Raw genomic sequence first — 18,330 nt, 5'->3', positions numbered from 1 at the left:
CCTAGCACCCTCAACCTTTCCTCGTAAGACCTACTCTCCATTCCAGGCAACATCCTGGTAAATCTCCTTTGCACCTTTTCCAGAGCTTCCACATCGTTCCTAAAATGAGGCGACCAGAACTGTACACAGTACTCCAAATGTGGCCTTACCAAGGTTTTGTACAGCTGCATCATCACCTCACGGCTCTTAAATTCAGGGGCCGGTTTAGCACACTGGGCTAAATCGCAGGCTTTGAAAGCAGACCAAGGCAGGTCAGCAGCACGGTTCAATCCCTGTACCAGCCTCCCTGAACAGGCGCTGGAATGTGGCGACTAGGGGTTTTTCACAGTAACTTCATTTGAAGCCTACTTGTGACAATAAGCAGTTTTCATTTCATTTCATTTCATTTTCAAATTCAATCCCTCTGTTAATGAACGCGGGCACAGTTCTATCCGCTTGAGTGACAACTTTCAAAGATGTATGAACATAGACCCCAAGATCTCTCTGCTCCTCCACATTGCCAAGAACTCTACCGTTAACCCTGTATTCCGCATTCATATTTGTCCTTCCAAAATGGACAACCTCACATTTTTCAGAGTTAAACTCCATCTGCCACTTCTCAGCCCAGCTCTGCATCCTATCTATGTCTCTTTGCAGCCGACAACAGCCACAACTCCACCAATCTTCGTATCGTCTGCAAATTTAGTGACCCACCCTTCAACTCCCTCATCCAAGTCATTAATGAAAATCACAAACAGCAGAGGACCCAGAACTGATCCCTGTGATACGCCACTGGTAACTGCTCCTGGAACATCCAGTCCCAGCCACAGTGCAGGTGCAGTCAGAGACCCAGGGACTACAGGAGGGGATGACGGCCGGCTTCCAGCACCTGCAGGGGCAGGTGGAGGAGTCCATCCGTGTGCAGGAGCAGGGGTTGGTGCCAGTCATGCGTACCACCCAGGGCGACACTGGCTGGGGGCGGCGGGCTCCGGATGGACTGGCCCCATCTCTGCAAGTCCTGTAAGACACAAAACGTGATGTCAGAGGGAAGCTGTGATCTGATTGGTTGATAGCAAATCTGCCCCAAATTTAAAAAAAAACACAGCTAAACTCGTAAACTTAAATTAAACTAATTAATTAATTAGAGATGGCTGGTCAGGTGATGTGCTTGAGCTGCTTGATGTGGGAGCTGGCAGATCCCATTGCGAGCTGCAGCGACCACATCTGCAGTAAGTGTTGGCTGCTCGAAGAGCTCCGGCTCAGAGTTGATGAGCTGGAGTCTGAGCTTCAAACACTGAGGCACATCCGGGAGGGGGAGACTTACCTGGACACTGTGTTTCAGGAGGCAGTCACACCTGTCAGAGTAAGTAGTTTAAATCCTGCCAGTGGCCAGGGACAGCAGGGTGTGACTGCAAGTCAGGCAGGTAAAGGGAACCAGCAGTCAGGAACTCAGGAGCCTCAGCCCTTGACCCTGTCCAACAGGTATGAGGCACTTGCTCCCTGTGTGGATGGCGGACAGGGCTGCAGGAAGGATGAGTAGGCTGACCAAGGCACCATGGTTCAGCAGGCCATTCAAGGGGAGGGAGTAAATAGGCAAGTTGTAGTTGGAGGGGATTCTATTATCAGGGGGCTAGATAGTGGGTGAAATTCTCCGGAAACGGCGCGATGTCCGCCGACTGGCGCCCAAAACGGCGCAAATCAGTCGGGCATCGCGCCGCCCCAAAGGATGCGGAATGCTCCGCATCTTTGGGGGCCGAGCCCCAACCTTAAGGGGCTAGGCCCGCACCAGACGAATTTCCGCCCCGCCAGCTGGCGGAAAAGGCCTTTGGTGCCCCGCCAGCTGGCGCGGAAATGACATCTCCGGGCGGCGCATGCGCGGGAGCGTCAGCGGCCGCTGACGGCATTCCCGCGCATACGCAGTGGAGGGAGTCTTTTCCGCCTCCGTCATGGTGGAGACCGTGGCGAAGGCGGAAGGAAAAGAGTGCCCCCACGGCACAGGCCCGCCCGCGGATCGGTGGGCCCCGATCGCGGGCCAGGCCACCGTGGGGGCACCCCCCCGGGGCCAGATCGCCCCGCGCCCCCCCCAGGACCCCGGAGCCCGCCCGCGCCACCTTGTCCCGCCGGTAAGGTAGGTGGTTTAATCCACGCCGGCGGAACAGGCATTTTAGCGGCGGGACTTCGGCCCATCTGGGCCGGAGAATCGCGGGGGGGGCCCGCCAACCGGCGCGGCGTGATTCCCGCCCCCGCCGAATATCCGGTGGTGGAGAATTCGGCAACCAGCGGGGGCGGGATTCACGCCAGCCCCCGGCGATTCTCCAATCCGGCGGGGGGTCAGAGAATCTCGCCCAGTATCCTTTGTGAGCAGGATAAAGAGTCCCGCATGGTATGTTGCCTGCCCGGTGCTAGGGTGCGGGACATCTCTGACCGGCTTGAAAGGATACTGGAGAGGGAGGGGGAGGATCCAGTTGTTGTGGTCCATGTCGGTACCAACAACATAGGCAAGTCTAGAAAAGAGGACCTGGGGCAAAATTCTCCCCAAACGGCGCGATGTCCGCCGACTGGCGCCCAAAACGGCGCTAATCAGACGGGCATCGCGCCGCCCCAAAGGTGGAGACCGTGGCGGAGGCGGAAGGGAAAGAGTGCCCCCACGGCACAGGCCCGCCTGCGGATCGGTGGGCGCCGATCGCGGGCTGGACCACCGTGGGGGACCCCCCGGGGTCAGATCGCCCCGCGCCCCCCCCAGGACCCCGGAGCCCGCCCGCGCCACCTTGTCCCGCCGGTAAGAAAGGTACTTTAATTTACGCCGGCGGGACAGGCAATTTATCGGCGGGACTTCGGCCCATTCGGGCCGGAGAATCGAGCGGGGGGGCCCGCCAACCGGCGCGGCGTGATTCCCGCCCCCGCCGAATCTCCGGTGCCGGAGACTTCGGCAACCGGCGGGGGCGGGATTCACGCCAGCACCCGGCGATTCTCCGACCCGGCGGGGGATCGGAGAATGACGCCCAAGTTTAAAGATTATAAAGAGCTAGGGTTCAAATTAAAAAACAAGTCCTCAAAGGTCATAATCTCCGGATTACTGCCCGAGCCACGTGCAAATTGACATAGGGAGGCAAGAATAAGGGAAGTTAACACGTGGCTGAAAGAGTGGTTTGGGAAAGAGGGGTTCCTTTTCATGGGACACTGGCATCAGTTTTGGGACAGGGGGGACCTATACCGTTGGGATGGTCTCCACCTGAACCGAGCTGGGACCAGTGTTCTGGTGAAAAGAGTAAATAGGGTGGTCAATAGGACTTTAAACTAGAGATTGGGGGGAAGGGAAAGTCAGGGAACCAAGAGGTGAAGTAATCAGTGGGAAGCGTAGCTGCTTAGGAATACAAAAAAGCACGAAAAGACAGAACTCAGGAGAGGTTACGATAGTCCCCATCCCACAAAATATGACACAGTGTATGGAAAGGCTCAGTAAACCAAGGTCCACCACACTAAGAAAACAAAAAGGGACGGTCAATAGAGAATTAAAGATGCTATATTTAAATGCGCACAGTGTACGGAACAAGGTAGATGAGCTTGTGGCCCAGATTGTGACTGGCAGGTATGATGTGGTTGGCATCACAGAGACGTGGTTGCAGGGGGTTCAGGACTGGCATTTAAACATCCAGGGATTCACAACCTATCGAAAAGACAGAGAGGTGGGCAGAGGGGGCGGGGTTGCCTTGTTAATTAGGAATGAAATTAAATCAATAGCACTAAACGACATAGGGTCAGATGATGTGGAGTCTGTGTGGGTAGAGTCGAGGAACCACAAAGGCAAAAAAACCATAATGGGAGTTATGTACAGGCCTCCTAACAGTGGTCAGGACTGGGGGCAAAAAATGCACCACGAAATAGAAAGTGCATGTCAGAAAGGCAAGGTCACAGTGATCATGGGGGACTTCAATATGCAGGTGGACTGGGTAAATAATGCTGCCAGTGGACCCAAGGAAAGGGAATTCATTGAATGTTTACAGGAGGGCTTTTTGGAACAGCTTGTGATGGAGCCCACGAGGGAACAGGCCATTCTGGACTTAGTGTTATGTAAGCCAGACTTGATTAAAGATCTTAAAGTAAGGGAACACTTAGGAGGCAGTGATCATAATACGGTAGAATTCAATCTCCAATTTGAAAGAAAGAAGGTAGAATCAGATGTAAAGGTGTTACAGTTAAATAAAGGTAACTACGGGGGCATGAGGGAGGAACTGACGAAAATTGACTGGGAGCAGAGCCTAGTGGGAAAGACAGTAGAACAGCAATGGCAGGAGTTTCTGGGAGTAATTGAGGACACAGTACAGAGGTTCATCCCAAAGAAAAGAAAGGTTATCAGAGGGGGGGAATTAGGCAGCCATGGCTGACAAAGGAAGTTAGGGAATGCATCAAAGGAAAAGAGAAAGCCTATAATGTGGCAAAGAGTAGTGGGAAGTCAGAAGATTGGGAAGTCTACAAAAACAGAGGATAACAAAGAGAGAAATAAGGAAAGAGAGGATCAAATATGAAGGTAGGCAAGCCAGTAACATTAGGAATGATAGTAAAAGTTTCTCTAAATACATTAAAAACAAACGGGAGGCAAAAGTAGACATTGGGCCGCTCCAAAATGACGCTGGTAATCTAGTGATGGGAGACAAGGAAATAGCTGAGGAACTAAATAAGTACTTTGCGTCAGTCTTCACAGTAGAAGACATGAGTAATATCCCAACAATACAGGAGAGTTAGGGGGCAGAGTTGAATATGGGAGCCATCACAAAGGAGAAAGTGCTAGAGAAACTAAGAGGTCTAAAAATTGATAAATCTCCGGGCCCAGATGGGCTACATCCTAGAGTTCTAAAGGAGGTAGCTGAAGAAATAGTGGAGGCGTTAGTTATGATCTTTCAAAAGTCACTGGAGTCAGGGAAAGTCCCAGAGGATTGGAAAATCGCTATTGTAACCCCCCTGTTCAAGAAGGGAACAAGGAAAAAGATGGAAAATTATAGGCCAATTAGCCTAACCTCGGTTGTTGGCAAGATTCTAGAATCCATCGTTAAGGATGAGATTTCTAAATTCTTGGAAGTGCAGCGTCGGATTAGGACAAGTCAGCATGGATTTAGTAAGGGGAGGTCATGCCTGACAAACCTGTTAGAGTTCTTTGAAGAGATAGCAAATAGGTTAGACCAAGGAGAGCCAATGGATGTTATCTATCTTGACTTCCAAAAGGCCTTTGATAAGGTGCCTCACGGGAGACTGCTGAGTAAAATAAGGGCCCATGGTATTCGAGGCAAGGTACTAACATGGATTGACGATTGGCTGTCAGGCAGAAGGCAGAGAGTTGGGATAAAAGGTTCTTTTTCGGAATGGCAACCGGTGACGAGTGGTGTCCCGCAGGGTTCAGTGTTGGGGCCACAGCTGTTCTCTTTATATATTAACGATCTAGATGACGGGACTGGGGGCATTCTGGCTAAGTTTGCCGATGATACAAAGATAGGTGGAGGGGCAGGTAGTATGGAGGAGGTGGGGAGGCTGCAGAAAGATTTAGACAGTTTAGGAGAGTGGTCCAAGAAATGGCTGATGAAATTCAACGTGGGCAAATGCGAGGTCTTGCACTTTGGAAAAAAGAATAGAGGCATGGACTATTTTCTAAACGGTGACAAAATTCATAATGCTGAAGTGCAAAGGGACTTGGGAGTCCTAGTCCAGGATTCTCTAAAGGTAAACTTGCAGGTTGAATCCGTAATTAAGAAAGCAAATGCAATGTTGTCATTCATCTCAAGAGGCTTGGAATATAAAAGCAGGGATGTACTTCTGAAGCTTTATAAAGCATTAGTTAGGCCCCATTTAGAATACTGTGAGCAATTTTGGGCCCCACACCTCAGGAAGGACATACTGGCACTGGAGCGGGTCCAGCGGAGATTCACACAGATGATCCCAGGAATGGTAGGCCTAACATACGATGAACGTCTGAGGATCCTGGGATTATATTCATTGGAGTTTATGAGGTTGAGGGGAGATCTAATAGAAACTTACAAGATAATGAATGGCTTAGATAGGGTGGATGTAGGGAAATTGTTTCCAGTAACAGAGGAGACTAGGACCCGGGGGCACAGCCTTAGAATAAAAGGGAGTCACTTTAGAACAGAGATGAGGAGACATTTCTTCAGCCAGAGAGTGGTGGGTCTGTGGAATTCATTGCCACAGAGGGCGGTGGAGGCCGGGACGTTGAGTGTCTTTGAGACAGAAGTTGATAAATTCTTGATTTCACGAGAAATTAAGGGCTATGGAGAGAGAGCGGGTAAATGGAGTTGAAATCAGCCATGATTGAATGGTGGAGTGGACTCGATGGGCCGAATGGCCTTACTTCCGCTCCTATGTCTTATGGTCTTATGGGAACCCGTCCGGTCCCGGGGCCTTCCCCGCCTGCATACTCCCCAAACCCTTGCTCAGCTCCTCCAACCCAATTGGTGTCCCCAAGCCAGCCACCTCCTGCTCTTCCACCCTCGGGAATCTCAGTTGGTCTAGGAATCGTTTCATCCCCTCTTCCCCCGCTGGGGGCTGGGATCTGTACAGCTCTTCATAGAAGGCCTTAAATACCTCGTTTATTTTCATTGCATGGTGGAGTGGACTCGATGGGCCGACATGTATGATTCGACAGAGGGCTGGGGTGGGGGGGGTGGGGGGGGGGGTCGACACATATTTCCTGGGGATCTGCAACTGAGCAGGGTCTCACTCCCTCGCCCGCAGCCGAATTCCACCTCAGCCACCTCCCTTTCCCCCGGGCCACCGACCACCTCCACTGCCCTCTGCTCGGCCATGGTGAGGGACCGCACGTCTGGTGGTCTCCCTCCGATCGTCTCCCGCTCCCGGCGATTGTGTGCGTGGCCTTCTCCTGGGGGGAGGGTCACAAACGACGACACTGCTAGATGGTCCGACGCATGCAGCCCAGGGGGTGTGTTGATGTTGGCATGTGGGGCAGGGTGGGGGTTCGGCCGTCCCCCGGAGGGGAGGGGCCGGGTTACAGGTATGTGAGGGGGGGGTTAGTGCCGGGGCACAGCGCTGCCCCTCACCCTGGCCGCCCTGAGGGGGTCGTGCAGTTTCTTCCTGCACTGCATCCCAGTCTGGACAACGTGGCCCCTGGCGCTGACCACCTCTGCCACCTGCGCCCAGGCTGACGAACGGCGGCGCCTGGCAGCCTTCCTCCCAGGCCGGGGTACAGGGTCACCTGCCTCTCCGCCTCGGCGCCCAGGATGGTGTCCAGCTCAGCGTCCCTGGACCGTGGAGCTGCTCTCCTTCCAGACAGCTTGTTGGCTGGGATGGTGTGTGTGGGGGGGAAGGACCGTTTCAGTGCGGCTGCGTCTTGTGAGCTTCATGTGCGCCAATCGCGGAACCGACGAGTCCGGCATCGTTCTCCTTGGAATTGTTCACGTTCCACGTGGCGACGCTGCAAGCCCATTTAGAGCTGCTGAATCGGTGCAGCTGTTCCGCCGTTTTTCCTGGCGTAAAACACCAGGGTTCCCACTCCGGGGTCAGCACTTAGTCACAAAATCGGAGAATCCAGCCCTTAGTCTCCCGCTGTAACTTGCTGTCGAGTTTTCTTTTACAATTCTCCTGGGGTTCTTTTAGTGAAAGGGGCAATATAAATACAGCTTGTGTCTCGCTGGAGACCGGGTTTTTTCTTGTGTTACAGTTTTCATTTTCTCTCCGTTTCTCTATCTGATCCCAGTGTGTAAGAATTGTGTTGTGATGGACATCGCTGGAATAAGTGGGATCGTCATTGCAAGTGTCACCTTCACTATCTTCATCGCAATTGCTGTTTATTCTGTCTCAGCGCCGGACAGGTCGTGGGATCACCAAGGTACGAGAGATTCATGGTTGGTCAACGATTTCTCGAATGCTTGTCCCTCGTGACACCCTGATTGATGAGGGCCAGTTTAGCTAGTCTGCCGTCTGCACCTCTTCACAAGCAATCTCGGCAATTATCCGGATATAGAACATAGAACCGTACAGCACAGAACCGGCCCTTCGGCCCTCGATGTTGTGCCGAGCATTGTCCGAAACCAAGATCAAGCTATCCCACTCCCTGTCATTCTGGTGTGCTCCATGTGCCTATCCAATAACCGCTTGAAAGTTCCTAAAGTGTCCGACTCCACTATCACAGCAGGCAGTCCATTCCACACCCTAACCACTCTCTGAGTAAAGAACCTACCTCGGACCTCCCTCCTATATCTCCCACCCTGAATCTTATAGTTATGCCCCTTGTAACAGCTACATCCACCTGAGGAAATAGTCTCTGAACGTCCACTCTATCTATCCCCCTCATTATCTTATAAACCTCTATTAAGTCGCCTCTCATCCTCCTCCGCTCCAAAGAGAAAAGCCCTATCTCCCTCAACTTTTACTCATAGGACCTATCCTGCAAACCAGGCAGCATCCTGGTAAATCTCCTTTGCACTCCTTCCAATGCTTCCACATCCTTCCTATAATCAGGTGACCAGAACTGCACACAATACTCCAAATGTGGTCTCACCAGGATCATGTATAGTTGCAGCATAACCTCACGGCTCTTAAACTCAAGCCCCCTGTTAATAAACGCTAACACACTATAAGCCTTCTTCACGGCTCTATCCACTTGAGTGGCAACCTTCAGAGATCTGTGGACATGAACCCCAAGATCTCTCTGTTCCTCCACATTCCACAGAACCCTGCTGTTGACCCTGTAATCCGCATTCAAATTTTTTCTACCAAATGAATCACCTTGCACTTATCAGCGTTAAACTCCATCTGCCATTTTCCGGCCCAGCTCTGCATCCTATCAATGTCTCTTTGCAGCCTACAACAGCCCTCCACCTCATCCACTACTCCACCAATCTTGGTGTCATCAGCAAATTTACTGACCCACCCTTCAGCCCCCTCCTCCAAGTCATTGATAAAAATCACAAATAGGAGAGGACCCAGCACTGATCCCTGTGGTACACCGCTGGTAACTGGGGCGGGATTCTCTGATATCGGCGCGATGTCCGCCGATCGGGGCCAAAAACACACAAATCAGTCGGGCATCGCGTCGCCCCAAAGGTGCGGAAGTCGCCGCATCTTGAGCAGCCGAGCCCTCACTTTGAGGGGCTAGACCCGCGCCGGACTGATTTCCGCCCCGCCGGCTGGCGGGAAAGGCCTTTGGTGCCCCGCCAGCTGGTGCGAAACTGACTTTGCCGGACGGCGCATGCGCGGGAGCGTCAGCGGCCGCTCACTGCATCCCCGCGCATGCGCAGTGGAGGGAGTCTCTTCCGCCTCCGCCATGGTGGAGACCGTGGCGAAGGCGGAAGGAAAAGAGTGCCCCCACAGCACAGGCCCGCCCGCGGATCGGTGGGCCCTGATCGCGGGCCAGGCCACCGTGGGGGCACCCCCTGGGGCCAGATCGCCCCGCGCCCCCCCCAGGACCCCGGAGCCCGCCCGCGCCGCCATGTCCCGCCGTCCCAAAGGTGGTTCAATCCACGCCGGCTGCCGTGGGTTGACAGCAGCGGGACTTCGGCCCATCGCGGGCCGGAGAATCGCCGGGGGGGGGCCCACCAACTGGCGCGGCGCGATTCCCGCCCCCGCCGAATATCCAGTGCCGGATAATTCGGCAACCAGCGGGGGCGGGATTCACGCCAGCCCCCGGCGATTCTCCGACCCGGCTGGGGGTCGGAGAATCCCACCCCTGGTCTCCAGTCTAAAAATTTTCCATCCAGCACCACCCTCTGTCTTCAATGTGATAGCCGGTTACTTATCCAATTGGCCAAATTTCCCTCTATCCCACACCTCCTTACTTTCTTCATGAGCCGACCATGGGGAGCCTTATCAAACGCCTTACTAAAATCCATGTATCCGACATCAACTGCTCTACCTTCATCTACACACTTAGTTACCTCCTCAAAGAATTCAATCAAATTTTTGAGGCAAGACCTACCCTTCACGAATCTGTGGTGACTATCCCGGATTAAGCTGCATCTTTCCAAATGGTCATAAATCCTATCCTTCAGGATCTTTTCCATTAACTTCCCGACCACCGAAGTAAGACTAACTGGCCTATAATTACCAGGGTCATTCCTATCCCCTTTCTTGAACAGAGGAACAACATTCGCCACTCTCCAGTCCTCTGGCACTATCCCTGTGGACAGCGAAGACCCAAGGATCAAAGCCAAAGGCTGTGAAATCTCATCCCTTGCCTCCCAAAGAATCCTTGGGTATATCCCATTTGGCCCAGGGGACTTGTCGACCCTCAGGATTTTCAAAATTGCTAATACATCCTTCCTCAGAACATCTACTTCCTCCAGCCTACCCGCCTGAATCACACTCTCATCCTCAAAAACATGGCCCCTCTCCTTGGTGAACACTGAAGAAAAGTATTCATTCAACGCCTCTCCTATTTCTTCTGACTCCATGCACAAGATCCCACTACTGTCCTTGACCGGCCCTACCCTCACGCTGGTCATTCTTCAATTTCTCACATAAGAGTAAAAGGCCTTGGGGTTTTCCTTGATCCGACCCGCCAAGGACTTCTCATGCCCCCTGCTAGCTCTCCTAAGCCCTTTTTTCAGCTCATTCCTTGCTACCTTGTAACCCTCAAGCGACCCTACTGAACCTTGTTTTCTCATCCTTACATACTCTTCCTTTTTCCTCTTGACAAGACACTCAACCTCTTTTGTGAACCATGGTTCCCTCACACGGCCATTTCCTCCCTGCCTGACAGGGACATGCCTATCAAGGACACGCAGTATTTGTTTCTTGAACAAGCTCCACTTTTCATTTGTGCCTTTCCCTGACAGTTTCTGTTCCCATCTTATGCTCCCTAATTATTGCCTAATCGCATCATAATTACCCCTCCCCCAATTATAAACCTTGCCCTGCCGTATGGCCCTATCCCTCTCCATATGGAGACACATTCGAAATGTGATTGGAGCTGAAAGAAATTTTATGTTCCTTCCTGAATGTAACAGAACTCGGGGCCATCAATAGAAAACAGTCAGCAATAAATCCAATGGGGAATTCAGGAGAAACTTCTTTGCTCAGAGAGATGGGAATGTGGGACTCGCTTCCACAGGGAGTGGGGAGAATGTGGGACTCGCTCCCACAGGGAGTGGGGAGAATGTGGGACTCGCTCCCACGGGGAGTGGGGAGACTGTGGGACTCGCTCCCACAGGGAGTGGGGAGAATGTGGGACTCGCTCCCACGGTGAGTGGGGAGAATGTGGGACTTGCCCCAGCAACAGTGAAGGAACGGTGATTTATTTCCAAGTCAGGGTGGTGAGTGACTTGGAGGGGAATCTCCAGGTGGTGGGGTTGCCAGGTATCTGCTGCTCTTGTCCTTCAGGACGGTAATAGTCGTGGTTATGCCATACTCTGAAATTATCAGAGAATGACGCCTGTCCTGGGTCTTTGACAGAACTACCCAATTGACCCCCCAACCCCCCAACTCTTTCCCCAGACCTCTGCAAACAATTTTGAATATTTATCTATTTGAATCTGCTTCCATCGCCCTTTCTGGCAGCACATTCCAGATCACAGCTTGCATTAAGTGGAAAATATTTCTCCGCTCATCCCTCACTGCTTCTTGTACCAATTCTCTTCAGAGGTCCACAAGCCACAGCAATTTCTTTTAACAGCAGATGTTCGGCCAGAAGAACAAAGAGGTCGGGATTGAACCCGGGTCACTGGCGCTGTGAGGCAGCAGTGCTAATCACCACCAAACCCACCAGCCAGGTGGCATTCAGGATGACCCAGAAATGAAGTCTTACAACACCAGGTTAAAGTCCAACAGGTTTGTTTCGATGTCACTAGCTTTCGGAGCGCTGCTCCTTCCTCAGGTGAATGAAGAGGTCTGTTCCAGAAACACATATGTAGATAAATTCAAAGATGCCAAACAATGCTTGGAAGGCGACCATTAGCAGGTGATTAAATCTTTACAGATCCAGAGATGGGGTAACCCCAGGTTAAAGAGGTGTGAATTGTACCAAGCCAGGACAGTTGGTAGGATTTCGCAGGCCAGATGGTGGGGGATGAATGTAATGCGACATGAATCCCAGGTCCCGGTTGAGGCCGCACTCATGTGTGCGGAACTTGGCTATAAGTTTCTGCTCGGCGATTCTGCGTTGTCGCGGGTCCTGAAGGCCGCCTTGGAGAACGCTTACCCGGAGATCAGAGGCTGAATGCCCTTGACTGCTGAAGTGTTCCCCGACTGGAAGGGAACATTCCTGCCTGGTGATTGTTGCGTGATGTCCGTTCATTCGTTGTCGCAGCGTCTGCATGGTCTCGCCAATGTACCATGCTTCGGGACATCCTTTCCTGCAGCGTATGAGGTAGACAACGTTGGCCGAGTCGCACGAGTATGTACCGCGTACCTGGTGGGTGGTGTTCTCACGTGTAATAGTGATATCCATGTCGATGATCTGGCACGTCTTGCAGAGATTACCATGACAGGGTTGTGTGGTGTCGTGGTCACTGTTCTGAAGACTGGGTAGTTTGCTGCAAACAATGGTTCGTTTGAGGTTGCACGGTTGTTTGAAGGCAAGTAGTGGGGGTGTGGGGATGACCTTGGCAAGATGTTCATCGTCATCAATGACGTGTTGAAGGCTGTGAAGAAGATGACGTAGTTTCTCCGCTCCGGGGAAGTACTGGACGACGAAGGGTATTCTGTCGGATGTGTCCCATGTTTGTCTTCTGAGGAGGTCGGTCCGGTTTTTCGCTGTGGCGCGTTGGAACTTGGTACAATTCACACCTCTTTAACCTGGGGTTACCCCATCTCTGGATCTGTAAAGATTTAATCACCTGCTAATGGTCGCATTCCAAGCATTGTTTGGCATCTTTGAATTTATCTATATATGTGTTTCTGGAACAGACCTCTTCATTCACCTGAGGAAGGAGCAGCGCTCCGAAAGCTAGTGACATCGAAACAAACCTGTTGGACTTTAACCTGGTGTTGTAAGACTTCGTACTGTGCTCACCCCAGTCCAACGCCGGCATCTCCACATCATGGCTACCCAGAAATGAGAGGAATGCAATGATCTTGGGGAGTTGTGGGGCTGGAGGTGGTTAGAGCGAGAGAGGGAATGAGGTCCGGAGGAATTTGAAAACAAGGATGAAAATTTTAAAATTGAGGAATTGTTTAACTGGGACACAGTGGAAGTGAGTGAGCAATGGGCTGGTAGGGGGTAGAACATGGGGAGAGAGAGTGAGCACGGGGCTGGTAGGGGGTAGAACATGGGGAGAGAGAGTGAGCACGGGGCTGGTAGGGGGTAGAACATGGGGAGAGAGAGTGAGCACGGGGCTGGTAGGGGGTAGAACATGGGGAGAGAGAGTGAGCACGGGGCTGGTAGGGGGTAGAACATGGGGAGAGACGGGGGCAGCAGAGTTTGCAAGATTACAGAGAGTGAAAGATTGGTGGAGAACAGCTTAATAACTCGTACATTCTGTGTTTATTTAGAAGGTTCTGGATACCATGCCTCTTCATATTTAATAAGTGTCTGAATATTTCTTCTGCAGCTTCTGACAGGCATCCACTGATGCCTAATGATGCGTCTGATGCAATATATTCGGTAAGTGACCATTCAACACAAACCCATCAAACACAACCATCCTTAGCTTGCCCAAGAATGGTGAGTGTGAGCTTTGTGATGGCGTGTGATAGGATGATGGAATCGCAATCCAACTGTTGTCCAGAGAGCGAGCTCCATGGGAGAGGGGTTTCCATATCCATCACTTTCTAACTCAGATGGGGATGGATTCTGTCATCTTCGTCTCTTCCGTATTTCACCCATCTCCCCAAACCCCTCTTCTGTACGGATTATACAACTGAACTACTTGGTTTAACCCAGGTGCAGAGGAACATGTGAGAGCTTCTTGCCAATACAGCTCTCCCTCAGTATTGATAATCTGCCAAAGTGGTACTTGAACTCACAACAAAGATGTGGAAGTGAGACTAACTGAGATGGCTGTTATTTGTGGAAACAATGATGCTTAAAGAAAATGTGGAGGACTTTGATCTAAAGGTTGCTCACCAATCTCAGAGAGCTCACCAAATCTAGGCCCAGAAAACTTCAAACTCTGGCTGTGATTCTCCCGGTTGAAGATTAGGTGGAAAGCTGGTATTAGGAGCAAACCTGATGTGGCACAAGTACAGTTTTTAAAAAGGACCTGAGGGGGGCGGGGGGGGATCTCTCTGACAGGTCCCGCCCTCAGAGATCGGGATGCCATTTTTAAAGGGCACCCTAAACTCAGAAAACATTTCCAGCCCCTCCCCCACGTGGATTACTGTCAAGGCCCTCCCCCACCCTAATCGCTGGCAAGGGCCACTCCCGAATCCTCCCCAATCCCCCCCTCAGCACCCCCACCCCCCTTCAGCCACATCCCTTGGAAATGCTAACCTGGCACCTTGTACTGGGATGGGTGTCGATTGGCGGCTTTTCCCATCTGCAGCCTTTAAACCCTTTGAACAGTCTGTCAACATGCCATGTTCAGAGATGTGTTAATGTGGTGGAAACCTTTGAAGTGTTTTTTTCACAGTCAATTTCATTGCCCTTTAACTTTTTCAAGCCCTGAACTGGTCTTTCTAGGAAGCTCTTCAGAACAAAGTGTCTTTAAAAAAACTCAAAAAGTAGCAGCTCCTCAGAGTCCATGAGCCCCTGTAGAGCTGTATAAATAAACAACAGTATTCCTCCCTTTGAAATTGCCTGGACCTGTCAATCAAAAGGCTTTTAAAAGGCAATAGTCTGTGAAATTGAATGTAAACAATGCAGTTCAAATCTTTTATGCTTCTAGGCATACAAACAGGCTTGAAAATACCGATAATTAAATTCAAATCAGCTTTAATGATCAATTTGCATGTTCCCACTGGGTCTGGGCGTGAACCTCATTGGGGCAAATGGGACCTCATTGGGGCTTGCAGGGCATGCTGGGAGACTCACAATGGGTTCACACCCGGCGTGAAACCCATTTTTTCCCTGACGCCTGATTCACCGGGTCATCGGCATTCCCATCCCTGGCTGATGGTCCCGGAGAATCCCCCCTCACCTCTGACTTTAGACAGGAAATTTTCTTCATTTCCCTTCAGTTCTGAAGTCATTATAAATACCTGAGGGATATTTCACCATCTGATTAGTGAGTGACACACTCTACTCTGCATCACGGGGCGGCACGGTGGAGCAGTAGTTAGCACTGCAGCCTCATGGCGCTGAGGAACCAGGTTCGATCCCGGCCCCGGGTCACTGTCCGTGTGGAGTTTGCACATTCTCCCCATGTCTGCGTGGGTTTCGCCCCCACAATACATAGATGTGCAGGGTAGGTGGATTGGTCATGCTAAATTTCTCCTTAATTGGAGAAAAAAAATGATTGCGTACTTTAAATCTATTTTAAAAATTGAAAAAAAAGAGCCGTGGAGGCCTGTTCCCATCGCCATGGCAGCAAGGGCCTGGATTTTCCTAGAAGCCTGGGCAGGATTCTCCGATAATGGGGCTAAGTGTTGACGCCGTCGTAAATGCCGGAGGGTTTTGGCCACCAGGAGCAGGGGGCCAGCACGGCACTCGAGTGCTTCACGCAGCTCCAGCAGCTGATACGTGCCCCAGCACGGCCGGCACGGGTCCGCACATGCGTGTGAGTTGCTGCCTCCACACCGACCCTCGGGCAACATGGCAGAGCCCGAGGGGCCCGGCGCGGAGGAACATAGGCGCCCCCCGGAATTAGCCCGCTCGCCGATCGCGAGCCTGGCGACCGTGGACGGTCCCACAGCTAGAACGCCGAGGTCCAGCCGGGTAGGATCACTCGGCATTCGGCCCATTGGGCACGGAGAATCGCCGGGGGGGGGGGAGGGGCCGTGTTGAACGCCCGACGACCGGCGCTGCAGCAACCGCGTGGGTGCCATTGACGCCGACTCTCCAATCGCTGGAGAAACGCAGGCACAGCGTCGGAGCGGCGGGATTCGCGCCCCCCCCCCCCCCCGATTCTCCGGCCCGCTGCGGGATCAGAGAATCCCACCCCCTGTTATTGACAAGTTTATGGAAGGAAAGGCAAATAGACTGAAGAATTAAGAAGAGGTTGAATGATTAATCAGCTTTGCAACATTAAAGTGCACAAATTGAAATGTTGTTAATTGGCATTTTGATGGAACACGGATTTCCTTTCGCAGCATCTTGACAATTCAGGCAAGTCCATGTACAGTGAGCTGGGGAGAAGACGCTGAAGAAATTACTCAAATTCTTTCCTTATTCTGCAGAAGAAAAGCTTTGATTCAATATAACAACTGGATTATGTCGGTCCAGAGTCTGAGCAGCTCTTCAGAACAAATACCGACAACAAAGAAATGTAATTTTAATAAAGGTTATCTTGAATTATTCTCTAATTTATTCATCTTTAAGTCTCACCTTTTTCACGCGAGTTCATGTTTGACAGCGCTGGCTTCTCCTGCATGGTGATCTGACTCTGTTGTGAAGAAGAGTTTTAACTCTTTCACTGACAGGAGGCTGGGCCACTTTCGGAAGTAGTCTGGCTCTTTTTTTCACCATCACAAATCTTCGGTTATTGTGTGTGGGCAGAGAAACGGTAAACACAGCCCACAGTTAAAGCAGCAAGACTCAGCTCCACTTTCCAACTTCAGTCAGGCCAACAGGTTTGTGTGAAAGATTCTATTTAATAACTGATCGGAATTTAAACTATTGTTTAAGGTAGTGAGCATATAGTGCAGCAGGGTGGCGCAGTGGTTACCACTGCTGCCTCACAGCGCCGAGGTCCCAGGTTCGATCCCGGCCCCGGGTCACTGTCCGTGTGGAGTTTGCACATTCTCCCCGTGTCTGCGTGGGTTTCGCCCCCACAACCCAAAGATGTGCTGGTTAGGAGGATTGGCCACACTAAATTGCCCCTTAATTGGAACAAATGAATTGGTTACTCTACATTTATTTTTCAAAAGGTTGGTAGTAAATGAAAATAAAATGCATAAAAATGATTAGAATTCCACACATTTCAAACCTACAGCCAAAGAACTTTTTCTGAAGACTTGACTTTATTGTCATGTCGGAAAATCAATAGGCAATGTGTGCACTGCAAGATCCCGCGAAAAGCGATGTGAAAATGACAAGATAATTCTTTTCGGTGACGTTGTTACGTGACAACAGTGAAATCTGCGCTGAATCTCTTAATCGAGCTCTGGGATCCTTACATTCACCTGAAAGTAGTTAATGTTTAATCCAAAAGATGGCATTCTGACAGTGCAGCACTCCCTCAGTACTGACCCTCTGACAGTGCAGCACTCCCTCCAGTACTGACCCTCTGACAGTGCAGCACTCCCTCAGTACTGACCCTCTGACAGTGCGGCACTCCCTCAGTACTGACCCTCTGACAGAGCAGCACTCCCTCAGTACGGACCCTCTGACAGTGCAACACTCGCTCAGTACTGACCCTCTGACAGTGCAGCACTCCCTCAGTACTGACCCTCTGACAGTGCGACACTCCCTCAGTACTGACCCTCTGACAGTGCGGCACTCCCAAAGTACTGACCCTCTGACAGTGCGACATTCCCTCAGTACTGACCCTCTGACAGTGCGACACTCCCTCAGTACTGACCCTCTGACAGTGCGGCACTCCCTCAGTACTGACCCTCTGACAGTGCAGCACACCCTCAGTACTGACCCTCTGAGTGCGACACTACCTCAGTACTGACCCTCTGACAGTGCAGCACTCCCTCAGTACTGACCCTCTGACAGTGCAGCGCTCCCTCAGTACTGACCCTCTGACAGTGCAGCACACCCTCAGTACTGACCCTCTGACAGTGCAGCGCTCCCTCAGTACTGACCCTCTGACAGTGCGACACTCCCTCAGTACTGACCTTCTGACAGTGCAGCACTCCCTCCAGTACTGACCCTCTGACAGTGCAGCACCCCCTCAGTGCTGACCCTCTGACAGTGCAGCACTCCCTCAGTACTGACTCTCTGACAGTGCGGCGCTCCCTCAGTACTGACCCTCTGACAGTGCGGCACTCCCTCAGTACTGACCCTCTGACCGTGCGGCACTTCCTCAGTACTGACTCTCTGACAGTGCGACACTCTCTCAGTACTGACCCTCTGACAGTGCAGCACTCCCTCAGTATTGACTCTCTGACAGTGCAGCAATCCCTCACTGCTGACCCTCTGACAGTGCAGCACTCCCTCAGTACTGATCCTCTGACAGTGCAGCACTTCCTCAGTACTGACCCTCTGACAGTGCGGCACTCCCTCAGTGCTGACCCGCTGACAGTGCGGCACTCCCTCAGTACTGACCCTCTGACAGTGCAGCACTCCCTCAGTACTGACCCTCTGACAGTGCGGCACTCCCTCAGTACTGACCCGCTGACAGTGCA

General features: G+C 51.8%; 1 protein-coding gene across 1 annotated transcript in view; it reads left to right on the top strand.

Annotated features, from left to right (window-relative positions):
* LOC140398089 (T-cell surface glycoprotein CD3 delta chain-like) overlaps positions 1 to 16,330 on the top strand; it is a 313,504-nt gene extending 297,174 nt beyond the window's left edge. Inside the window, exons 5-7 of the mRNA XM_072486316.1 lie at positions 7,700 to 7,831; positions 13,491 to 13,543; positions 16,129 to 16,330. Coding sequence (XP_072342417.1) covers positions 7,700 to 7,831; positions 13,491 to 13,543; positions 16,129 to 16,182 — 239 coding nt within the window. The 3' untranslated portion in view covers positions 16,183 to 16,330. The remainder of the gene's footprint in view (positions 1 to 7,699; positions 7,832 to 13,490; positions 13,544 to 16,128) is intronic.
* The last annotated feature ends 2,000 nt before the right edge of the window (positions 16,331 to 18,330 follow it).

This window comes from Scyliorhinus torazame, chromosome 21, assembly GCF_047496885.1.
Source record: "Scyliorhinus torazame isolate Kashiwa2021f chromosome 21, sScyTor2.1, whole genome shotgun sequence".
In the NCBI taxonomy this organism is placed as follows: Eukaryota; Metazoa; Chordata; class Chondrichthyes; order Carcharhiniformes; family Scyliorhinidae; genus Scyliorhinus; species Scyliorhinus torazame.
Note: the sequence above shows the minus strand (reverse complement) of the source record. Positions and strands in the feature narration are given on the sequence as shown.